The 27,965-nt window shown below is 29.9% G+C and overlaps 1 protein-coding gene across 1 annotated transcript in view; it reads right to left on the bottom strand.

The window, feature by feature from the left end:
• LOC147068359 (uncharacterized) overlaps positions 1-27,359 on the bottom strand; it is a 61,891-nt gene extending 34,532 nt beyond the window's left edge. The window contains exons 1-4 of the mRNA XM_085952974.1: positions 27,189-27,359; positions 10,180-10,362; positions 5,972-6,167; positions 917-1,087 (exon numbers count right to left, since the gene is read on the bottom strand). Coding sequence (XP_085809100.1) covers positions 917-1,087; positions 5,972-6,167; positions 10,180-10,362; positions 27,189-27,359 — 721 coding nt within the window. The remainder of the gene's footprint in view (positions 1-916; positions 1,088-5,971; positions 6,168-10,179; positions 10,363-27,188) is intronic.
• Between the last annotated feature and the right edge of the window lie 606 nt (positions 27,360-27,965).

The following is a 27,965-nucleotide window of genomic DNA, read 5'->3' as shown; positions in this document are numbered from 1 at the left end:
TCCATCCGATCCTGCCCCAGAACTCGACGAATGGACTTCTGCTTTGACTGGAAGAAGAGATAATACAATTCAATAAATTTTTGTGGAATACGTGGGTACCTATACGATAGGAATATTTATATTTTTTTTATATATTTGTTTTATTATATGATGATATAATATTACCATATTACGTATAATGTTGACAATGGAATTATTAATTATACAAATTTGATTCTGTATACACTTTTTGTTATTATAAAATATGTATAGATTTTACCTATATCAGAGAAAGTTTTCTCTATTAATATTTTAAAATACTTAATGTTAGTCAGTTTACCCAGTAAACATAAATATTTATTTGTGGTATGTGGTGAATTTAATAGGCAAGTGTAAAACTGTAATTTTTCATTAGTATAGTTTTCTGTAAACGAAAAAATAAAATCACAGCAATATATTTTATGACACTAACAATTAAATATATTGTATTATTATTATTTAAATATATTTAATTGACCAAATGAAGTCGTTTAAAATTTTTTATAAAACTGTTTAACTATCCGAAAGTTACGCATGTTGCATTTATACTAACTCACTCTCACTCTACATAAATACGTATACAAGTATTGTTGTAAATTTCTTAGTTTAACCTTTCCACTCTTTGAATGTAAAAAAATCTAATTCTTTAACAATCAATCTTTTAAGATGTATCATTCAAGTAGGAATGTGCCATGTTTGTCTAACTCAGAGTATGGACCAAATGAGATGAGTAAATGGCTAACATATATTTCTCGTAATCAAATCAGTTAGGTAATACATCCACTATGTGGAGACCCATATGCTCCTCTTAGAACCAAACACGGTAATTTACTTATATGCTTTTATTTAAATAGGTAAGTATTTAACATATCCATAAGGTGAACGTAATATATTTCACCTGTCATTCCGTCGTTGTGCTTCCGCAACTTGTCCCTTTCGTCGGTGATGCTGCGAAGTGGTGCTGGAGATGCCTTGCCTTCGAAGAGGTCCTTCACCCTGTTATATATCAGCTCTTGAGGATTGTGAAGGTAGAAACTTTCGCCAAGACCGGATGATGAGCTTGATGCGCCTACAAATAGAAACCGATATTAATCAAGTGTTATCTAATAATATCAAGAATAAAGCATGGATTGAGTGTTTTCTGACTTGAGTTGTCAATTAAAACAGAGGGTAAGGGACATATTTAATTATATTGATTATCGATTTTCTACATAATATAGTTTTTTTTTATATATATTTTGAGAGTTATCTCTCGATAATTGTTTATTTAAGAAATATGAAACACCTAAATATGTTAGTTTACTTGACAATTTATGTTTTTATTATTTAAAAAATAAATCAAATTAAATTTACCTCTTGTTTGCTTATCAGTAAAAAAATCCATATTAGTTATTAAATATGACGTATTTATCTACTACAAATATGTACGTAATGAATTGGGGAAATGACTAATAAACATTCCTATTGAAATAATAAATAAAATAAATTATAACCTTTAGGCTGTGATGGCTCATATATTTCATTTAGAAGAAAACAATGGTGATTTAAATTATAAAGTAAATATTTTTTTTATTATAATAATCAAGCTTAACGGATAAATGACATGTTATATTCTTGAAAATAAATGAACAGTTTAATTGAAGATTTTTCGAAACATAAACGTAATAATTATGATGAATACCTAGCTAAAAATAAATAATACTTATTGTTTTAATAAATGATTGATAATATATTTTTATTAAGTTCGTATTTATTAATTATATAAATCATAAATGCACCTACCTTAATGGTTAATGTCAATTAGATTTATTATTTTATACTTACATAATTCAACCAGAAATAATAAACACATAAATTGAAAATAACTTTTTGTATTACCAACTTAATCATTTGTATACAAACTATCAACAAACGCACTATTTAATCAATGGGATACACATTGCGTAAGTTTTAATTCAATCAATATGTAATCAATCAATGATAATAATTATTAAACGTGTGATAGTAAAAAAAAATCCACACATCGCTATGGGCCGAACGCAAGTGAGCAAAACGAAATAATTTCTACGCGGCAATATTGGGCGAGGCAATTTCCTACTACTGCCGAGTTTCCCGAAGAGTGAAAAAAAAACAATAACATAACACCCGACCCCACCAGGAAGGTGTCTTGCTTATGAGCACGTTGTTAAAAAGAATTACTGATCGTTATAATTTCACTATTATAACTTCACCCATACCTAACACAATCCGGTGGCGTTGTGGTGTATCGGCGATGGGAGAAAGTGATATAATGACTGGTCAGCAATTTATCAGATCAATGACACGTGATTATTGTTAAATAATAGAAAATTTTATGCTCGATCAATCACTTTAAATGCAATGGCGAAAAGTGCAGGTGCCTGCCTATTACAACATTAGTGACAGAGGTTACTAGCTTAATAACATACTTCAAAGTTATAAAGATACCTAGATAGTAAACAGCGGTAAAATTCGCCTATTATAGATTAGTGAAAAATATACGGATTTACCAAACGAAAACTTCCCATTTTTCTCAATATGTGGTTGATACAGAGCATGGATCAAAATTTGTTGATCGAGTAGATAACAACAATCGCTCGTAAAAAAACAGTCAAGAAACCTCCAAGCAAGGCGGCTAAAGTTCATAGTCGATTACCTATGATACATAATTTGCTTTGCAGTGATTTGAAATAATAAATATTAAACAAAAAACTGATATAAGTACCTTTATTTTTATTCAATATCTATTATTTTGAAAAGTGCCAAGCACCCTAGAACAAAATCTTGGACTAAATGGGATTAAAACATACATCCTTTATTTGCTGGGTATCCAGTCGAAGTATCATTGTGGATAATACCTTATAACTACGATATCTAAGGTGCTTCGAATTCCATCAAAAAAATTGCTAGATACTACAATAAATATTAGTATATAATATTTGTATATTATATGACAGATGTGACAGCATATGTAGGTATGTACTGAATAACAAAAAAAATGAATTTAAACGCAAAATCTTTATATTTAAGAAATAAGTCATCTTTTATAAAATGCATATGTATACTTACAGATATAATAATAATTATAGACCATAATTAATTAAAAAAATATACAATAATTATTATGGAGTATACTTTATGCATTCTTACACCTACTAGTTTTGAATTGTTATTGAAATCACAATGTGCTATCAAGGACTGAGCCAAAACACTACCTACATGTTTAAACTTTAATTTAAAAACAATATATTTTCCCATGACTAATTCGAAAAGATTACAGATAATAATAATTAATCAGCATTATAAAAAAAAATGAATGACGGAAGATGCTTCCGCATAAGTTATATAACTAAATTGCAATTAATTGTAGCTTCTTGTCTGATTTTCATAATGCCTAGGTAAGCACTAATAATTTTATAAAAGTATCCATATCACCGTTTAGTTATTTTATTTTGCTTATTGAACATGTTAAATAATTAATTTCATCTTTAGACCTACACCACACTCATTTAAGTTGAATCATTGAGTATGTAATTGAGAATGAAATCCAAATCTCAACACCATAATTTTTTGAGATAAATTATATATTTTTTCATAAACCTTTTCAGAAAACACACATACTAGAAGAAAACATAAAAAGGTCAACCAAGCGGGACTCAAACCTCACATCCTTTCACTGTCCAGATTGAGCAATATAAATTAAATTTCAAAAAAATATATTTTCAATTATATGATTATAATATAGCGTTTGAAAAAATAGTCGTAGATTAAAAATCGCGTTAAATCCACCCAGCCTTGAGTTTCAAAATATTACTAAATCCGTAATGGTCAATCACAGCCAAATTTTGAAACAGCCAACCAACAGCGCAACTAAGAATATTTATTTATCACTGTTAAGTTTCAAAACCAAAGTACAATCCTACAAACGTATCCGAAGAACGGTCAAAAATGGAACTACGAACTATCATATGGACGCCATTTTGAAAACGTCATTCGAATGTCAGATTCTGTCCAGTTGCGTGTCTTGATTGAGTAGTTTTCGACAGTGACTCCCCCCCATTTTTTCTTTCATCCATTGTTTAGATAAGTTTGTAGGTCTATAAACATAGTTATTTATATTTCATATTGGTTTTAAATGCATACCATCAAAGCCATTTGAAGTCATTTTTCAAATATAAATATCCTCCATAATATTTTATTTCTAATTAACTACTTCATTTCTTCAACGAATAAGACACGTGATTTGAGAATGTAGCATTCTATAATATATTGAACATACATAATTTGAAAACATCTCGTGCATATACACACTAGAAAAAATCCTTTTGTGGAAAAAATACGACATCCGACGGGACTTGAACATCTGCTGGATTCGCGCCAGTATGGTTTTCCAATTTAGCTACGGGCATCTTACTTAATTACAACGATTAACACTAGTAATTGTTACATGAAATGCTTATCGATGTTTGCAAAATAATATGTTTATTTGATATTTTTTCTTTTCAAAATTTCGATGTAATTACATGTTTTTTTATTAATCATTATATCATTACTATACCTTAAATTAGTTTTTTTTCAATTTTGTTACAATAACATTTCGTGGATATGTATGGTTTTTAAAGTCATCGCTTCATGCATAAGAGATTAAATTGCTTAATTTCAGTACTACTTGTCTATGTACCCATTATTTTGTTAAACTCAAGTAGAAGATTTTATCAGCATAACCATCAGACAATCTATTCATTTCCTTATGAACTCATGCTCTACTGGGCACTTTCAATAGTATTAAATAAAATAAATAAATAAAAAGTAAATAAATTTTGGTAGCAGAAAGACGTATTTGGTAAATATAATTAAACGTAGATAACTACTTTCCTTTATGAATAATAATAAAAATGCATCTCAGAAATAAGATGATGTGAAATTACATCTCCATATTATTTTTACCTCCTCCTCCTTGCATATATATTTACCTAAAGTGTATACGAAATGTTTTTTGATTACATATTTTATTGATATAACCTACTTATAAACCCAGTTGTAATAGATTCTTGTTGTTTGTACTTCATACAAGGACCAGTTAAGGCCAGTTAAAACTGTTTTTATTGATATTAAAGGTCGAAAAAATATTGATAAAACATAATTATTATAATCACTAAGAAGACAAATCGCAATCACTGAGAGTTTAATGTCTCGATTGGAAAATGATATGATTGAATGATTGGGAAATATAGATGCATCTTCAACATTTTATTAAAAACTTAGTATTTTATATGGGCTTTTAATCATCAGTTTGAATCTACACGCTAATGGAAAAAGTATTTCCTAGGTACTTACCCATTTTGTCAATCCAGCGGTCTCTGTGGTCTAGATTTCGAATTTATTTTACCATTTGGGTACCGCTACATGATTAACATGGTATTTATTACTTTTTAGAACTACGTATCCAGCCCACATCTATTTCTAGTTTTTTTTTTAAACTCTACATTACATATTTTGGTTGTTCTCTTATTAACTCATTCCGTTTTGTGTTTTTTCTTTCGCTTTATGTACCTTTCCATAATACGCTACGACAAATTTCTGTATTTATTGAAAATTTGATTAATGGATTATAGGGATGGAGCGGAGACATGTACAGCAAAAGTCGATATTTTATAAATATCGCCTACTAATAAACACACCTCTTTCTTCTCAGTCTTTAACCATCTGTATTAAATGAACCCTTCAGTTCGTTGGCCATGTAACCGTAAATAATAATAGAAGAAGGGTATTCGTAGGTGTCGGCAATCTCCCAAGTTGACTCTAGAGATCCTGAATTATTATAGTCGTATGCAGAATTTAGTATTACTCGTGACGACTGAGTATAAGTTTATTTAATTTTAATAATTACACTAGGGGTAATAAAAAAACTAACTGAGTTATATGACTATAATACCTGAGCTTTCTTCTCCCGATGATGCAGTGGCGTGCGTTGTGTTTCTCATGGGGTTAACGTAGAGGCCATCAGATGGCGCATGCGCTGGTCCAGTCGCATGACCTCCCGCAGAGCCGACTGGTGGGTGCAGGTAGAAAGGTTCGCTGGCTCTCGACACCGATTGTGATCGCCTACGATTCGAATTGATACACTCTGCCTGTGAACACTGCAAATAAAACAATGACAAATTTAAAAAAAATATACCGTACAATTTAAAAAAAAATCTCAATTGCATTACGCATCGATGCGAATAAAAATCAATTTAAGGATCACTGAATCAGATTAAATAGAAATAACAACTGAAGAAACCTGAGAAACAAAATAAACGAATGATTTATTAGAAAATAATTACATACAAATTAAAAGATTACTTAAATATGTAAGTTATTTATTTTATTTTGTGTAAGTACTTATCTCTACAATTAATTATTATTATACTAATTATGATATGAGGGGTTTCGTTATTAGAATATCCACAGTTAGGTACCTATATCCTAAATCCGGTCATGTTTAAAATATAATTGTGGACAAAAGTACAAAATAAAAATATACATAGTTACCAAAATAAAGTAGGTAATTTGATATTTCTAATATAATGTCTTTCCATCAATTAGGAAAAATGAAAAAAAATACTATAAGAAACCTTCAGGGTATAACAAATAAGCTGTCTGAAAAATGTTGTTCACGTAGTACTATCGTAAGATATTGCTTGATAAAAATTGCTTTATGTTCAAATATACGGAAAGACGAAACAGATCTAACGATATAATATAATATGGAAATTTACACATGTTGATTTATTTTATAAATTAATTTGAATATTTCAAAAAATAACTTAACCGGTTTTTCTTAAGATAATAATTATTGTAATTTTAACATGTGGAGATGATTTTTTAAAAAAATTATCTAGCATTCATATTGCTAGATTATTTTTATTTTGGATACTTGAGTAAAATGTAGCAAAACCTTTTTATGTGTGTCTTTTTATATTTCAACGCTGAAAAACTATTGATTACGATTTCTCATAAATCTCAATTGACTGATACGTGTTAGGTACTAACCATATTATCTCCTTCTCTGCAAGTACACGAATGAACGCCTTTATATCCGCCTAGTGACTTGTGTGTCGTGATTTCTCGACTATCCCTTCCATCCCTGATGTCTCTTCCATCACGACCCTCCATAGCTGCCCCGTGCTGCACCAGCGCGTTCAGGCACTGAAAAATTAATTTACATTACAATATTACACGGGGTTAATTAAATGTATATTTTCCATTTGACTTTTCAAAATAAATGTTTTCACAATAATACGCCATTTAAATAGAAATATATCATCGTTTGGTATTTTTTTTATTGAATTGTATGCACTTCAAACGTATATAGGAATGTATACTACAGGTCGCAAAGCATTATATCGATATTAAACTAATATATTAAAGTATAGTTAATACATATATTTAAAGTTTATGTATGCCAATACAACCAAGATAGATTAGTTTATTTCTTTAATACTTATGATAAAGGTTGCCTAACATTACGTCACAATATATTATGCTTACATAACGGAGAATATAATATGGTTGATGGTGGATGAAAAGTATGTAATAATTTCAGACTCATTTTAATATAGTAAATATACTGGATTATAATTATTATGCATTCATGATTATTTAGGTTAAAAATTGATCAGTAAATATTAAAACAGTGAAGTTTGTAAGTAATAAGCACTATTTAAATCAATAGTAATAGGTATGCAAAAATATGCTTTGAAATCATCAATTACTGAAAACAATTTTATAATAAAATTATGCCTACCACAAACTATGATTAGGTATGTATTTTTGCCGTTAGCTTACCACAACGAAATGAAGTACCCATACATTAAAGGCGATACAATTATAATTTAAATAAAATTATCACATGAGTGATTCAATAAATTGAACGAATAATTTAAAATTAACTTTTGCCGGTGGCGAATGTAATAATTTGGGAGGTATCTACGAGTTGTTAATAATAATAATTGTTATTAATGGCTTCCCAGATTGATATACCAATTATATGAATTTAACTATAACAAATTTATACAATACACTATTTCGCGAGACTTTCTTTTCAGATAAATCCTATACGCCTATTATAATTCCAATAATATTTTATGTGTTTTTTTTTCATATACAATTCTGACACATAATCAAAATATATTTTTTAAGCTTCTGGCTATTCGTTTGTTTGTCGTCGCTGATATAAAGTGGCGCGAATTTAAGAGTTTCCCATGCTTTCTAAAACAAGATATCTCACAAAACGGCTCGAAATGAAAAGTGAATTTTTACTTTTCATTATAGCCGGTTCGAATGATAATGTAACGCAGTTTTACATTTTCTATGCGTTTTTAACAAAAAAAAAATATGCACTTTGACGATCAACAAAAACATTTCAATAAAGAATTTAATGACACTAATTTAAATCATCTTATATTTATGGTAATATATTAGTATCTAAATACGAATATACTGACATCTGGTCATATTAATTGATGACTCTGCAACCTTTGATGGGTTCCATCAACCATCCGTAAAAAAATCCCTCTGGATGAGCCAATACAATCGTTTTTCAAATCATTTGGCCGAATATCTTCAAATCTGCGGTTGCAACGTCCACTCATCTCATACTCGGCCTTGCAAATCTTTGTTCACCCTCAGATGATACATAATTATATAACCCGCTTTGCTGGTAGCTGGTTCAGAACTATATGTAGGTACGTGACTAATTCAGTGCAGTTAACGCATTTTTATATGTCACGTGATGCTTGATTCTTCGAATGGGATTTTTTTTAACAACTCTAATCAACTGTTAAAATATTTATTATATTATCTTTTTTCTCATGCCTCTCCCATTATTATGATCTATGCTATATTAATACTAGACATAGCAGAGTTGTGTTGGTTAACTTTAAGGGGACCTTGCGAGACCAATATTGCACTGTTGGCGAGCTTAATTTTGCGAGCGAGGTATTCAAAATATCATTGAATAATACAGGTAACTAGTGAATATTTTAACTTTCTTTATTTTTATAAGCAAACTATTATCGAACGCTACCTTCATATTCAGATATAATGTATATTTAATGATAGTCTAGTATGATGATCGCGTGCTATTATGTTATGTATACATCATTAGTATTAATTATTTATTATCTTGCCCATTGTTTTTTATGAATCGCATTTAATATTGTTTTAACCTTAGATACTTATTTTATTACCATTACAGACAATGTTAATGGACAACAAATGAATTCGATTATTTTTTTTAGTTGAAATAATTTTTTGAATATAAATTATTCATTATTCATTAGTGAAACATAATTACTTTATTAGTTATTTAAACAGTATAACCACATATATAAATATTTTTGGGAAAGCTTAATATAATTAATATACTTTACAATCAAGCATAAATTTATTATGTGGTTTACTATACGTTCATATAATTTACGTGAAAGGAATATATAAACCCATCCAATTACGCCAATTTTGATGCATTCATTTTTAACATCATTCATATACATGCTACCCGTGTTGGAGCTTTCACATACTACACGGAATTTTAAATACTCAATAGTAATTATTTTGATCACCCACCGTCACCTCATGGACTGGAGATTAAATTTATTGAAATTCAACTCTAGTTTGTTACGTATCAAATATATTATCTATACTCATTTAGTGCTAACACCGCGACTGGCGCGTTTGGAGTACTTGGCCATTAGATATAATTAACGTGTTATTTAAATGTGGTAATTAAAAGGTAATTAAAAATTCAGCAGTGATTGTGTTTAACACAGCTGATGACAATCATTCAAGGTCTCAAATATAGCATTGTTAATAACCAATGCTATATCATTTATAACAATTTTGAACAGCAAGTTTAAGCCTCGAAGAACACCAGAATTTTTTTTAAACGTCTATGACTGATAAAATCCGTATGATACGTATATTTGATGATCCCTAAAATAACACTCGGATAATTTAAAAATCTATCCAATCCAACTATAGCGATCTTTGACTCTTTTAAGGCGTGTGACGTAAGAAAAATCTGTAAGCGTTGACATGGCATGTCTTCCAAATAGGTTCATAAAATATATTATGTAACGAGATCGTGCTTTTGTTCACCTCGACTTGATGATTTTCAGCCGCATCGTTGATTGGTGATTTTCCAAATCTGTCTTGTGTGATAACAGCACCGCTTGCCAGCAACCATCTGACGGTCGGCAGGTGTCCCCGCGACGCTGCAAAGTGAAGAGGCGTCGCTCCATCCCCGTCTCGTAGGTTAGGGTCTACGCCGCGCTCTAAAATCTGAAAACGAAAATAGAAAATAATTTAGCAATGTTCATATAATAATAATGTTAGTAAACATTGCACTTGACTATGCTTTGTATTGTTTTGATAAAACCTTATACTTATAGAATTTTACATTTTCTAAAAAAATAAGCGTAAAATTCGCACGGTTGTTTTGCGAAGTTTCAATTTTAAAAAGATTGTAGTTGATAGCAGTTAAACAAAATAAATGCAAATAGTGTTTCTGTCATTCACATAATATTTATTATATTAATATTGCGGTGGTTTCTTTTGGCTAATTTAAAAAAATATATATTTATATATTTATTAAAATATTATATTCTTTATAACACTACAACAGGCCAATATGCCCGATGACAGTAGTGTAGTGTAGCATTTAGTAATGTAAGTGAAACAATCACAAACACTTTGGCTTTGAGAAAATTACACAGATATAATGTAACCTGGCCGAGAATAATCTCGGAGCACCCGGATGAAACGCCAGCGCCTTCCGCACTACACAAATTTCTTTTCCTATCTAACAAATTGTCATTGGCTCTATAATCCTGTATCGTATTGGGTGCTTCACAAATGGATAGTTTAACAGTTTTTATTAAACACAAATAGTTTGTCTAGTCATTTGCTAAACCTATTATTTTCATTTTTATTCCGACCATGTCCGATCCTAATATGATCATATGGGCCTCCACAGAGTAGAGGTTTGTATTAACAGATTTTGTTTTTACGAGGAATGGATGTCAGCCACTTGCTCAACCTATTAGGTTCATACCCTGACTCACACACAAATTGAAAAACAATATGTGTACTTGCCAGACCCAGGATTCGAATCTGGGACCCACGGCGTTATAGTCCAACGCTTAAGCCGTGGGTGTGAAACCTATTAAGCACATTTAAAACAACATGAAATTGTACCAGATGCGATATTCGAATCCGTGATCAGCTATCGAAACCAATGACATTATCGAAACGGTGTATTTTGCCAGGCGCCCATCGCAAACGTGCGTAGTAATTAATAGTCTACTACATTGATATGAAGTGATATGAAGAACTGATGGTAGGTAATCAAATTAAAAAAAATCACATCGAAGGTTTATGTTAGTATCAATTGTACTGGCGTTTACGTGGTAAACCTCTATTATAATTTCAAAACACTTTTTTTGTTATTTATACGATATTTCAGTTATTTATGTTGACACATTTTTGAGCTTTAAACATATCTTCATAATGGTCTACAAATGACTAATTATAACTGAACAGTGTGTATTATAACTATTAAAGTGCCTATAATGTGGGACATAGGTAAATAAATTAAAAAAAAAATAGTTAATTTTGTATAGATATTTTTATGACCTCTATAATAAAAGTCAAGTATTAATAATTATTATATTAAAATAACTGATTTTATCAGGCAGTAGCCTGGCTGGTGTCGACAAATTCATAAAATTAGGAACAAGGTTCGATTGTATCTCGTACGTATAAATAAAGATGCGACTGACTTACCTGAACACATATTGTAAAAGATGGAATAACAAGTAATGCCACCTTTTATTTGGTAGACAACATTTTTCCTTTCTTTATTGACCATTTTTCCATACTAGTATGTATGATAACAGACTAAAAACCAATATGTGAAATACAAATTATACTATTTATAAACGTTGTCGTCAGTCCCAGGATGGTCCCAGGTTCGTATACTGGGTCTGAAAAATTCAGATGTTGTATTTCAATTTGTGTTGAATTAAGATTATGAACGTAATAATATGTTAAGGCTATACTTCAGTTGAGACATGGTCTAAAAAGATCGTGGCTAGGCGATGCGCGGATTGCGGGTCGCGGGTGCAAATGACGCATGCCGACCGAATTATAATTTGTCATATAAGTCCAACATTCGTCCATTTAATGTTCTGTTTATTTTTCTATTAGTAACAATAATAATATATTCATTGACATGTTTTCTTTTTAAAGTAAATTGGTAATGTTTTTAGTCATCTTTACACGATTTAAGAATTAATACCCCCGTCGCCATCACGAAACAAATTGACGTGTTCCCAGCTCAACGTTCTCTCTCCGAATGCCAGCAAGTCCAAAATTTCGTCGCGCCCATAGTTGAAAATTATTTGCCGTTTCACTGATGTATCATCTTAAGTAATTCGCGGGAAAACAAACATTTCTTAACTCTCACTACACTCTCCACCCTTACAAGGATCGAAAATAGTGATGACTATGTAAATATAAAAGTAGGAAAATTGCTTTTTTTATCATATAGATAATTTGTTGTATACATAAACGTAATATTATAAAGCCAGAGGAAGGAAATAACATATTATTTAAATCAGAATAAAAGCCAGTAGGTAGGTACTTTCTTTTGGCAGCAATAAATTTAGCAAATAAAATAGCACCTGCGAATACGATTTATCATGATGGTTGCCATTGACCTTATAATTCAAAAATTATAGTCACGCTCGGAGAGATTGTTGTTAAGAGATCTCTATGACCTTAGGTATAAGAAGAGAGAGTGCAAGTGTAATGGTTGGTTTCTGAAAAGCGGAGCTATTTCTGCATAGATTTAAAAAAACACCTCACAAACTTTATTTTGAACTTACCATGAATTCTTTGTTGAAGGGCATTATAATAATTAAAATAAAATCATCATCCCTCGAGTATATCTTACAAATTGGCAAAAAAATGTTCTGATATTTATAAAATAATGTAGAATAATTAAGTAGGTACTTACTTAGTATTTTACAACGTTTTTATTAGGTCGTATTGTTTTGTCCGGTGGTTGTTTATCCAGTACAAATCTTGCAATCGATTTTTAACCAACTTCCCGACTAGCTAAACATTTGAAACTCTTAGAATTTATCAGAACACGATGCCAATGTATTATTTTAATACTTTTAGCCATCTTTAAGTAGAATTGAATTCATTTTCAGTTACTTCTGTTTTGTATGAAAAGTTATTTCGGAAGAAATCCGTAATCCAATCCACTATTATTGGTTGCTATCTGCGGTCCTAGCAACTAAATTATTAATATATTATACGTACGTTACTTTGGAAATCAATATGAAATGTCAAAATGATATTTTAGTATTATTTCTATCAAGTACCTACATTTTTTTTTGATCGTTGAAGCTATTCAAGTCAAGTTTATATGATTCAACAGAAAATTTAAAAACGTTGTATATAAAAAGTTCTTTTTATCTTGTAATTATTTTATTATTGATGGTCTATCATATAAAATTATTATAACAGTTTAAAATATTGTTAAAAAAAGGTTATACAATACAACTTATAGGCGCTACTGAAAAACAGCTTTGTTTAAAAGTTGTCAGTCTGGTTTAATATTAAGCTACCTATATGAATAGGATGATTCACAGTTTTTCTGTGCGTATATATATTTTTTTCCCGTATGTGTCGTCACAAATAAAGTTTGGCTATCATAAATGATGATTTCAGATACATATTTATTAATTAATACAGTTGAAATTGTAAATTATCAAAACAATGTCACAAATTGCAAGCTTCGTATTTTTCCGCTAGGTGGATCTGGTAGGTAAAGTCTTCACTTTTAGAGAAGTCCATTATAAGTGGAAAATTTAATTATTGATGTGAAAGAAAGAGGTTCTTAAGTTGATGGTATTTTCACATCTTCAGCCATATGGACTTGTAGAATTCAGAAATTTCTGATGACATATGACGAATAGAGCTTTTGAGTAGAGTCATTGTACTAATACCATGAAGTAATTGGTGGAGGAAGTCAGAAATATCAAAATACTACAAAACAAACCTAAGCCATTTAAATGTTATGCCATATTTTTCATATAATATGTACAATATCATTCATAGTTTTGTAATAAAGCTTTAAACAGTTTAAAGTATTACTATTTTTTATATTATTTTAAAATAAAAAAAAATACTGTTTTCTTACTTATTGACTAATCATAGCTCAACGTTACTAAATAGACATTCTCACCTTAATTTAACTGAACCTTATTGAACTTGACCGCCAGTTTTGATTAAGTATAAATAATTAAATATCATGAACAGTACCACAATGGTAATTTTATTAGAACCGTGAATTACCATTATTCTAAAATCTTAAATTAACTAAATAGCTATAGACATATTAGTTCTGGCTCAAAAAATATTGAAAACCATTACGAAAACCAGTAATTATTATGACACGGTTTGTTGAAATAATGAATCCGTGGTAAATTTAAAGAAACACGACTCTCTTTAGCGAACGTTTTGAAACTTTTTTATTACACGGCGTCCTAAATCAATACCAATTAATGGGATAGATAAGCCTACAGTTTGATAAAAAAAATACCAAGAAAACTTAAATATTATAAAATCACACAGCTATCTATCCTCATTTCCTGTTCTACGTTGAGTTTTGAGCAATGTTTGGTTTTCATTGCAGCTACTGCCACAAGCCCGGAGTTAGAAAATAGATGTTTTTCAAAAAATAATCAATGATGGACCGTTTGACATACAAAGAGAGGAAAGTGAAGTCAGGAAGGAAAAGCGGTACATATTCTCCGTTAAAATTGTATTGTCGCCTGAAGAAAACGGTCACTAAAGCACATGATTTTATTTTGACCATGCATAATACTATATACGAGGTAGGTATCTTAAATTAAGATTTCATGAAATTACTACAAGTTTTTTTCTAAGATTGTGCGACTTCCTAGGACACCGAGACGCACACTTTGTAAATCTCTGCTCTATAGTTTGAGTTTTTTTTTTTATATAGTTTCAGGGTTTTCAAATAACAGATAACTCTAAATATTTTAGGATTTCTCCTGTTTATGAAACAATAAGAAAAGTTCTAACGTACCTATTACTAAATAAATGAATTAATCTAATGAATAATAATAGGAAAATATAAAAAAACTTCGAATAAACATTTCATATTCATTTATTACTCTGTACTTTAAAAAAAATATAATTCATTCAATAAGATTTACAAAGATTGAAAAAGTACTAACATATTATTTACCCCTAGAAATAATGGATACAAGCCGTTCGCTAAGCCTATTAGCACCGGAATGAAAACAAAAATATTCACTCCTTTGCCATAAAGCGGAACTCCAGAAAGAGCTTTTTCAACAAAACTAGACTCACCACATGAATAGAGTTACATACGAGGGTAGAAGATGACGCTCAGGATTGTATGAATGATACTGGTAAGGTTAAAATTGGCCCCCAAAGATGAAAGACGAATTTACAAATGTGAGCCATTCCACGTGAAGTGCATTGCAGCCAATTCCAATATATTCCAATTCTTTAAGATTATTTTTTTTAAGTTTTAAAATAAAATTGATCATATTTTTGCAAATACTGATTAATAAATAATATATTTGTTTATTATTTAAGAGAAACATATCATTAATAATATTATATATTAGTCACCAATTCATATACTTTACTAATGATCTGTGGGTACCGGTTTTACCTCCATTTTATTTAAAAACTGAGTTAACGCTAGATATTTTTTTTAAAAGGGCAGTATTGGTATCAAATCCAGCAAAGACGGCCTTCAGGAGGCGACTATTGAAGAAATCTACATAGTGATGCCCTGGAGTATATATAGTTGACAATGTGTGTGCAGATTCGCCCTAAACATATTGAAGTACGCCCGCAATACAATGTTGATTAACGTATATTTTTATTAGTATTTAAAAAAGTTAATTTCGTAATAAATATTCAACGAATCCAGTAACATATTAAAAGTTTATATTATGTATATTAACATTTAGTAATACATTATAAGGTAGGTAGGTACCTACCTAAATAAGTTTTGTCATCTGCATCTGGGTACGTATCCAAATTTAGGTGCAAAATTGGAATAAACAAAATTACATCCTTAAATAGCCATATTATGAGAAAAATGAACCTCCCTAGACTATTATACTATTATTCTCCCAAATCTCGTAAAATTTGAAAAAAATGTTTTTATTACACTGATTTGTTTCATGTAAGTAATAAAAAAATAGTCTGCGGAACAATTTTTCTTTCATCTCATTTAGCACCTAGGGGAAAAATAGGGAACTTGCATTTTGAATTTTTTTTGAAAATAAAATTTTTAGTTCTTTCATTAATAAATCCGTAAGTATCTAAAAATATTTTTAAAAAACCCTTACAATTAAATATACTTGAGTACATTTTTTAATCAAAAATCGACATTTTTTAAAATAATTTATAAATCTTAAAACTACAAATTTATCATACTTAAATGTTTTATGTACACTGTAAAACATAATAATATCATGGGTTTTGTTGTTTTTATTTAATAAAACGCAATTTTTTTATAGTACTTATTCCACTTTTAAAAGTGGAATAAGTCCAATAAAATAATTGCGTTTTATTAAATAAAAACAACAATACAATGCAGTTCCACCATGAATTGACAGTTAACAAAATAAAAGAAATATCATGGGTGCTGCCAAAAGTTGGTAAGTACATTGACAATTTACGTATTTAGAGTTGACAACGGATTATGTGTCTATATTATATGAATATGTATGCTTAAGGTCATCCGATATATTATATAACATGCACATAAAGCACAAAGAAGTTAGCATTATGCTTGATTGTAAAGGCCATATTAAACTTCAAATTGCAAGTAGTTCATAATATGATTTCGAGGCTTACAAACTTTTGGCGGAAACCCACGATATACTAGATTTTAATAATAAACATCAACACATAATAATATGTAATACTAAGATGGGATCCTTTAACGAATTCACATTTTATGACTTTTTTATTTGTAATTTTTTCTTTGACTTTAAATAAATAATATTTAAATCTCTAAAACTATTATCGCATAAGAATGTGTCCGTCACTCTCCTTTTAATTTATAAACGTGTACCCACTCAAAGATACTTGAAAACTTCTGGTCTGCAGTGTAATAGTGTGATTAGGATACAATAAAGAAAAAAATATATACAATAATGTGTAAGTTAAAAAAAAAAGCTTCAAACGATATTCAAATATACCAACATATGAGATTGTTACATTTACCTTGATTGACACTTCATTAGCGTATGCATTATTGTGATGATGTATTGGGCGAAGAAAGTTCGATACATTATAGTATTCTAGTTTAAACGTTTTTAATGATATACTTTTCTAATAGTGATTAAAGCCATGAATTCTACAAAATGTATATTTATAATCACTAATGGTGTTAATTTATTATAAAATTAAATGAGAAATTATAAAAAAAAACACTAGTAATAATGCGTTATATAGGCATGGAAGAATCAAGAGCATATTGACATCAAAGAGAAATGTTTATAAAAAAACTGGTTGAGCTTCGACTAGACTCCACTGACGTTTTATTGACTATCTTGCATGCGTTGCTAAAACTTTTAAAGAATGTCAGATTCTTTATTAATTATAGAAAAATCATAATTTTATCAAACTTTAGAAACATGCATATCAGAAAAATCATAGTTTTTTAATCGAGTGGGACTTGACTTGAAAAATGGTTCAAATTTTTTATAGAAAATAATTAACTTTATGTAGGTAACGAAATATACTGGATTAGCTATAGTACAAAATAGGTGCGATTAAAACACTTCATTCTATCGTGTAATCTCCTAACATTTTGCTACCTGGAACAGTTTGGTGGAGCTGTACTAACACCAATCACGGAACCTACTACTGAAGCCTTGAATATTATTTAAATGCCATTCATTATTAAATTTAACAATGAACATTCGAATTCAACAGCAATTTATTTAAAATATTATAATACTTATATTTAAAAAAAAATCTATTTGTTCTTTAATAATTTATGTGCTGCCTAAATGTAACTACATACTATAAAATGCTTTTCATCACTACCAATCTCGTTAGCAATGTAATTATAATACTTTATTACACACCTTCAAGAATCAGTGATATTTATATTCCAGATATTTCATTTCATAATTAATAAAAATCATTAACACCTAAACCTACTTTAAATTGGAAACGAACATTCAAACAATATATTATTAAAACCGTTGAATTAGATTTACATTAATACACTAGTTGCATGATGATGCCTGTCAATGGCAGATGTTACATAAAATTTCTCCAGTTTGGGCATCATCGGACGAGGCATTGAGCTACTTGAAAAATTATTCCAATAATAATTGCCGCAAGATTTCTCGTTGTCGCTCTCGTTTTCTAATTTTTCTACTTGAAGCTGGAGCAAGATGGCAATACGTCTGGTCTCTTCTCTCTCCATGTCCTACTTTTACCTTTCTGTTTTATTGTTGGCTATAATTTTGTTATCAACGATCAACAAAGTAATCCAATAAATTTAATAAACTCTGTCCGGATTCACCACTTTAATACATGGTACATTGTACTTTAGACATTTCCACGAAGACAGTTTATCATTTCACTTTTATTATCAAAAAGAATTATCGCAGATCTTTAAACAAAAAACACAGGGAACAGCAAGTGAGATTTCAATGAAGAAAAATTATACGAGTAGGTGTATGTATCCAATAATAAAATTTTAATAGGTAAATTGAAATTATTTAATGATCAAAATTGAATAAAAAAATATTGTAAAACATTAAATTTTATGGTTACTTAACTACTTCAGTAAAATAACGACAACTATATACTATTTTCATTAAATCTCAATATTTATTATCAAAGCTAATGAAAAATTATAAAGAAGTGAACATGAATTCAAGAGTAGATCCAATAAAAAAAATCTAGGGTTACGTTTCAGGCAGCAACTTCTAGAGTAATTATCTCCAAGATGATTTTTAATTTTTCAAGACAATGCACTTATACAGGTAAATTTTTAAATAATATAATATTATCTATCCACGGAAGATATTGGAGATTTGGCAATAACAAATGTAATATAACATATATAATTTTGAAAAACACTTTCTGAGAGAGTATATTATAACCAATAGAAAAAAATCTTTTTTGAAAAAAGTAAGCCACCCCGGCCGGGAATCGAACCCTGCATCTCCCGGGTTTACGCCCCATCCGTCGCATTTAACCAATATGCTACGGCGTGACATACTAATTGCGACAAATTTTAACTATTGGTAAATTTTAATACCTACTCATCAGCGTTCTTCCAAATTGATTTGTCACAATTAGTATGTCACGCCGTAGCATATTGGTTAAATGCGACGGATGGGGCGTAAACCCGGGAGATGCAGGGTTCAATTCCCGGCCGGGGTGGCTTCCTTTTTTCAAAAAAGATTTTTTCTATTGGTTATAATATACTCTCTCAGAAAGTGTTTTTCAAAATTATATATGTTCAATAATCAAAATGATACGAGGGTGGGTCAATAATTCCTTAGAAAAAAGCATTAAAACAGGTTTTTTTTTTGTATTTTTTTTTATTTCTCAACATAATTTCCTTGGAGCTCAATACACTTGGTTAGACGTTTCTCAATTTTTTTTAAACCGTCAGAAAAATAAGTTTTCGGAAGGTCCTCAAAATAAGCATTTGTCCGATCGATGACTTCTTCATTTGAAAAAAAACGTTGTCCACTTAGCCATTTTTTTAAGTTTGGGAAAAGGAAAAAGTCACTGGGGGCTAAATCTGGCGAATACGGTGGGTGGTCGACCAATTCGAACTTCAATTCTTCAATTTTAGCCATTGATCGTAAACATGTGTGAACACGGGCATTGTCCTGATGAAAGAGGATTTTTTTCCTGTTTAAATGAGGCCGTTTTTCTTCAATTTTGTTTTTTAGCTGGTCCAATAAAGATGCATAATAATTCCCTGTTATTGTTTTTCCTTTTTCCAAATAGTCAACGAAAATAATTTCACGTGCATCCCAAAATACAGTAGCCATAACCTTACCAGCTGATTTTACGGTTTTCGCCTTCTTTGGACATGGTTTGCCTTCGCAATCCACTGCTTTGACTGTTCTTTCGTCTCGGGAGTATAGTGGTGTATCCATGTTTCATCTACAGTCACAAAGCGACGAAAAAATTCATCCGGATTGCGTTGCATGAGCGACAACAGGGCTTTAGAGGCCACCACCCTACTGCGTTTATTGTCGACTGTGAGCAAACGCGGCACCCATCTTGCAGAAATATTTTTCATGCCCAATTTGTCATGTAAAATAGAAATGACGCTACCTTTTGAGATCCCTGTAACCTCAATTATCTCACTCAACTTTAATCTTCGGTCATTTAACACCATATCGTGGATTTTATTGATCATTTCTGGTGTAGTCACCTCTACAGGACGTCCTGAGCGTGGTTCATCCTTTGTTGATGTACGACCACGTTTAAATTCATTTAACCAGTTATAAATAGTTGCAAGTGAAGGAGCAGATATGCCGTGAACTAAATCCAACTCATTTTTTTATTTCCTTTGCTATTAACCCTTTTATATTAAAATGTTTAATAACAGCTCTAAACTCAATTTTCTCCATTTTCCATTTTTCCATTTTCCACAAGCAAATTTTTTTTTTAAATGTACGAGAAACACACAACAACCCGACCAATCTGATTGAAACTTCGCAGCATACTGAATCGGTAGTGCCGCTGCATGAAAACAAACCGCTTACAGTACTAGTCGCGCCACCTGTCGGCTTTTCTAAGGGCTTATTGACCCACCCTCGTATATTTCTAAATCTTGTGAATTATTCGTTGAATAAAAGAAATCGTTAATTATAAATGTAATATAATACTGCTGTCTTTAATTTCACAAATAAATGGCATACGCACTTAATATTTGGATAAGGGAATAAACAAGGGTAGGTACGCGATGTAATAGAATTTCGTAAACGAAATGGTTAGGTCATATAGGTTGATTATAAGACAATCGTTCGATAAATCTATTCATTCAGTGGTACCCAAAAGGTAGAAAATATATGAAATGTAAAATACCAGTTGTTTGAAGATATGGTTAAGTTCTACAGAAATACGGAGCAATGTAATGCACGCGAGATAAATGAGATCAGCTTGGAGAAACTTTTACTCGGCAATGTATTGTTCCTGGACGATAGTGATACAGTGACCTAAATTTAAAATTAATTGTATGTTTAAAATGTTGTTTGCATGTTTGTGCCATATTAAATTAGAACTGGAACCATAATTATGTTTTAATTTATTGTCAAAACAATTAATAGGTAAGCGTAGGTATGGATGAAGAAGAAAATCACGCTTTAAACATCTCAAAAGCCTGGATAAATTGAAAATCAATATATTATATTGGTTTCCTATTTCTAAGAGGAGCTTTTAGAGAGAGTATTATTAAGATGGTCACCGATATTTAAATAAGTGGCATTCGCAGAAGAAGAAATTATAAAATAACAGCATTGATTTTAATATTTTTGTATACTTACAAAGTATTTTTTTTTCTAAGTATAATTATTACAAAGATGAAATGATTAAATTTTAATACATAAAAAATTAAATCGTAACCCATTTAAGTATATACGAGTTGGTATTTATTAAAAACCATACAATTAAAAGTAACCCCAATAGAAAGAGAGTATTTTTTGTTAATTATGATTACAATATTATGATAAAAGTAACACACACTAATTAAAAGACATAGTATTACAATAAAAATTTATTGCTTTATGTATTTTTAGAATTAATATTGTTGTAAACAAATGTTTCACTATAACTTATACATTGACCTAGTAACTGCCAAATATACAATCCACAATATGTTATAAAAAATAATATATGAATATGTTTGTAAATTCTTTAAAAACACTTGAAATACAGAGTTGATAAAAAGCGATATAATTGCCTGTGTACCTAATTTACGATACCAAGATTATCTTATTACAAAATATTAGTACTTGATTCGGAAAATATACGTAATACCTATCATGCTTTATTAAATACTCTCTATCTTCAAGTATATTTATTGTTCAATTAATTGATTTTGGCTCTTTAATCCAACAACATTACTATTATTTGTCAAATACCTGAGTCATACATTTTCTAAAGGCTTAGATAAAATTAGCAAACTGTTCAGCATAAAAATTATCTTTCTCTTTAAAGAAATTAAATTTTTCTGTTTATTTTAATGATGTGCAGTTTTAATGAATAATGAATGCACTTCTTTAAGTATTCATTTCTAGCCGTGACAAATCCGCTCTTAATTAAAAAATCAAACCAATAAAACTAAAAGTAAGTTTTTAAAATTAATTTGTTAATTAATCGCTATCTGACCAATCAACGTTTTCGATGATAATAAAAAGGAACCGATTATTTTGTGATACCAATATGTATACAATAAATCAAGTAATAATTTTTTAAATGCTTACTATAACTGAAATATGCGTAAACTTGACAGTAAATTTAAATGTTTCGCGTTTTCAATTCACATACAAGTGAAATCTGTTTTTTTTTTGACTCGGTACGCAATTTTGTCACACAATTATAATATAACCTCAAACGATTCTCTCTGTAAGAAGGCAAAGTTCAATGGCAAGGTGAATAAATGAAAGAAACGTGTAATGGAGTATAATAATGTCGTGTCAGATAGTTATAATGACCAACGTAAGAACTTCCTGCGCCATTACGACAATTTGACAAATAAACCAAAAAAAGAGACTGTTGTATTTCGACATTACCGAAGCGAAAACAACACTTTCACGAAGAGTATTGACCATTGATATAATAGCCATAATTTCCTAGATAATTGCATATTATCTAAAATTATTAAGTCATTGACTTTATACGTATGTTGTCAACGCCAAAGTCCACGTAATATTATTTTACGTTTTTAAATAGGTGAAAACGCAATAACTGTAGATTAGCGAAAACATCCGTTAAAACGTTTTACGCAACAACCAGTAAATTTATTAGAAAATTGTCATAAAGTTTGAGTAGGTATTTATAAAATGACTCAAACTTTCTATCGTCAATTAAAAAAAAATATTACTATCTACTTCATAATAATATTTTTATTCCGAAAATATTTCACTTAATACCAAATAAAATATACATATTGCTAAGATTTATATTATTAAATATAAAAAAATCAAATCACATAGAATAGTAATAGGCTGGATACAGTGAGTGGGCAGTTAATGCAATCATTACTTGGTACCCAAGGACATTAAACAAGCACAGGGACTAGGGATTGCAATACCGAATACTAACACCGGTATTTCCTATTCAATACTGGTATTCGTGAAATATATGGAAAAAACAGAAGTATCTATCAATAAATATAAATATTTTATATAAATCCCTTTAAAATATTACTATTCTATAGCATGTGCCATTACTAGTCTCCAAAGGCGTTGAAAGGCAACGAAAGTAAATTAGGCATCGCGTAACCCGACAAAAAATATAGTCATGTTAAACCTTTTACGTTTATTAATACATTTTGTTTCCACTTTTAATACCGAATATATCAGATTTTTAAAACCGGTATATCGGTATCGTAAAATAGTGGAAGTTTTTTTCGACCATGTCCGATCCTAATAAGATCATATGGGCCTCCACAGAGTATAGGTTTGTATTAACAGATTTTGTTTTTTACGAGAAATGGATGTCAGCCACTTGCTCAACCTATTAGGTCCATACCCTGACTCACACACGAATTTAAAACAACATGTGTACTTGCCAGACCCAGGATTCGAACCTGGGACCCACGACATTATAGTCCAACGGTTAAGCCGCGCGGCCATCGTGGAATACCGGTTATGAAATACGAGTATTGTAATCCCTAAGAGGGATGCCCTAAAACCCGCCGGTTCGGTGGTTGTACGTGGCAGCGAAGTATTAGGAATCGAGAAGAGTGGAATGAATTAAGGGGGGTCTTCATCCGGTAGTGGATCGAATCTGGCTGTAGTGATGATTAATTAACGGGCTGAGTAAAAGGGAGGCGTAAGTGTCGGTAAAGACAGTTTCAATAAAAAAGTGTTTAAAAATTGAAAAAAAATCTCAATTGAGAATGCTTGTTTTGACAAAATCAATTTTGTGTTTTTAATTGTTTATTGTAGAATAAAAAACTTATATCTAGTAAAGTTTTCTACAATAAAATTTTGTTTTTACATGACACTAACCGTGAAAATAATTGACAATATTAAAATTGATTGGTTATAATCTAAATTCGATTGTTTTGTCATAAATATTCCAATATTTCATATACCCGATTTTTTAATAAATTTTTTAATAGTTTTCAATCATAATTTATTGAATATATATCCATAGTGAAATTATTTTATAACATAAATAATTATCATTTTTAATGAAAACTTTCAGATTTTTACATTATCTACCAGTGTTCTTTACACTTTCGATTTTATATAAATTAACAATGATGTATTTACAATAACGTATGTAATATGTAGGTATTATCGTATCTGTCAACATATTTTTCATTTACAGATTTCTGTATATTTTATGTAATTATTTTTTTCATATGCGTACTTTTATTATAAAATTAGGCCATATTATATAATTGTACTTCCTATGTGTGTGGAAATTTCATTGTTTACAACGATTTAATTTTTTTCTGTTTTAACATGCGTTTATTTTTCAATAATAAACGAGTAAAAGTAAAAAATACATGATTGTATTGAAGAAAATACTGCATATTTTTTGAAAAACTTTCTGACAATAATCCATTATATTAATTTAGCAGATGTAGCTGATAGAAATTATTTCATTAACTTGTAATAATTATTATTTCACCATGAAACTCGTGCATTAAAAACATAGACACGCGTAACAAAACGTCGAGATTTAATTGTTGACAATGATAGAGGAATCAGTGCGTGGTAACTCATAGATTATAAAAACAATGCATTTCTAAAGAATTAAATTAAAAGTTACTATACAAACTGGGTTGACAGATAAATGTTTCTCTGGGTGCTCTTTGAAATTAACATTTGATTGATTATAAACGCTGTGCTCTAATTCCAGCATATTATTATACTTGCTTTTACCATGTCCACTTTGTAAGTTAGCCATATTATTAACACGTGAGTCCTGAAATAACTTCCGAGAATAAAATTGTGTGATAGTAAAAACAATATTAAGAGTAGGAAAGGGTTTAATGTTGGCGTGCGTATGGAGAACCCCTTAATATTTTAAAAATTCCTCCCTACTCCATGCTAACCCATCCTAATTTTCTCATCCAACATCAGTGACATATTTTCTTTTTATGTGAAATTTTAGGAGCAGTTCAAAGAAAAAAAATATCTATACAGCTTTAATGAGCTTATTTGATAGTATACTGTCTGCGTAATTATATTAAAGATAAGTGAGGAACTACATACATTGTTGTAAAAGGTGATACTAATCTTACTAAAAGGGTTCTTCAGAGCTGTATGTAAATGTGGTACGTGGTGTGGTTGATAATATGACTATTTCTTCCTCTTCCATAGCATATTAGGTTAAAGTGAAAATGTTAAATAAATTTTTGCCAATACATGTATGTCTGAGTGTTATTTTCTTACTGATATCATTACCACACAATTATCCAGAATTATTGACTAGATAAATTTTGGAAGTCAAAAATGCGGCATGTGCATTTTTATAATCATATTATTTATTTGCTTTAGATTTCTGTAGCTGTCAGTATATTAGTGATCAAATATCTATTTTTTAATGTATCAAATTATTCGACCGCAATAATAATTTCTCAGCGACTCATATAACGGTAAACAAGTTTACTGTTTAGCTGGATCAGCAGATTGATTGGCGATATGAAATACGGTATCGCAATGGAAATTAGTGGAATAATCCTTTTCTATAGTATCATATTATATTATGACTGTAATAATAAATAAAATTCACAAGCTACTCGTATTTAAACCGCTGACTCGTTCAATATAATTATATACAGGAATATAATGTTTATGTATTACTTTTGACTGTATAAATAACGAATAATGATTTATCAAAATGTCACTCGAATCTAAGTACCTGGCTCGTAACTATCTCAGTAGATAATAATATGTACTGTCATTGTATTTATACCATTGTACCGATTGTTACGCTGCAAATAAAACTCGCTCCTGCATACATCTTCGACTTCTTCATCATCATCATCATCCTCAACACCATAACCCACACATCGAACACACCACAGTGGTACCACCAACATTTCTGTTAATTTTTTGCAAATTATTATCACTACGTGAGTGACTATTGATATTATGTAATCCGGCGACATAGCTCGAAAAATCCATCTAATTGTACAAAATCATACACATTGGCATGATGACTATTCATATTATCCTAGGGCACATCTTTAATAATTTTACCCAGGTGTCTTAAAATTCCATGATGGCGGAGAGAAATTCAATTTTCCATAATTATCAATTATCACTACCATAAAGAATAATTGACATTTTGAAATTGGAAGCCCATCAAATATAACGATAGTGTCTCTCTATAATAATACTATCTAATTTGATTAATTTTAGCTTTTATATGTATTTTTATGGTGCTAATGATTTTCATGATGATCAAAGAGGAATTAAAAATTTTGAAGATATATCGCATTTTATGTTAATTAATGACTATGTAAAAAATAGAGAAATATTATCTGATTCTTTCTTGATCATTTCACTGCCTACTTTTATGTAATGCTACATAATATATAATATGTATGTGTGTTAATAAAAAATACATATAACCCAAGAAGTTACTCGATAGCAGAGGGGGAGATAAATGGGGACTAATGTATTTTGACTGTGTATAACAATACAGCATCATTAAAATTAAGAATGTAGTAGTGGTAGCTCGTAAAATAATTTTGATGTTTCTTAGTTATGTCATGACCAATCGCAGTCATCTATCTGATCTGATGATATAAATGGGTTAGAAAATAAAAATAATTTACTCACCATCCACTGCAAGCAGTCCAGGCACCCCATTTGACTAGCAGCATGCAATGGTGTCATACCATCTCTTGCCCTTGCTACAAGAGATCCTCCTGCTTCTTCCACCAGGAACCTCAGAACCTGCAGATGACCTTCCTGCGCTGCCAAGTACACCGGCGTCACGTCGTTATCCATTTGAGTATCCGCGCTGTAGATATAAAATAATAATTACTTACATATTATTGAGATAGGTCTTTATATTTTGTACGAGTTAATGGTGCCATAGATACCTTAATTGCTGTCTTTGTTCTAGTAATAAATTGTAGACATACATTAATATAAGTATTATTTTCATTAATTCGTGGTATGTGGCTAAAAGTGAGATTTCGTACATTATCAATAATTTATCATTAGCCATTTGAAGTAAGATTATGAATGAAAAAAAAATAGTTTTGAAAAATATATTTATATATCTTAAAAATGTTTATCAATGGCTATTTCTTTAAATTTAATATTATTTTATGATGACGACCACACCCCGTTTGGTTCAACCGCAACTATCATATATAAAGCAGATGTGACCCTATAACTATTTAAAATACTTATAATACAATATTGACAAAACTATTGTTACCCCATATTTAGAGATCTGATTATGTGGCTATCAACCAATGACATCTATCAACATACAAAAAAGTCTTAATGCATGGTGCAAATAAACCAAAAATAAAATTTTTGTCGTAGTCCTAAAATTTTATCATATACCAAGTTGTCAGTATATATTAATTTTTGTTAGAACAT

The sequence above is a fragment of the Rhyacophila brunnea genome, unplaced genomic scaffold (assembly GCF_057557595.1).
Source record: "Rhyacophila brunnea isolate RB1 unplaced genomic scaffold, BYU_Rbru_1.0 scaffold_3, whole genome shotgun sequence".
Taxonomy (NCBI): domain Eukaryota; kingdom Metazoa; phylum Arthropoda; class Insecta; order Trichoptera; family Rhyacophilidae; genus Rhyacophila; species Rhyacophila brunnea.
Note: the sequence above shows the minus strand (reverse complement) of the source record. Positions and strands in the feature narration are given on the sequence as shown.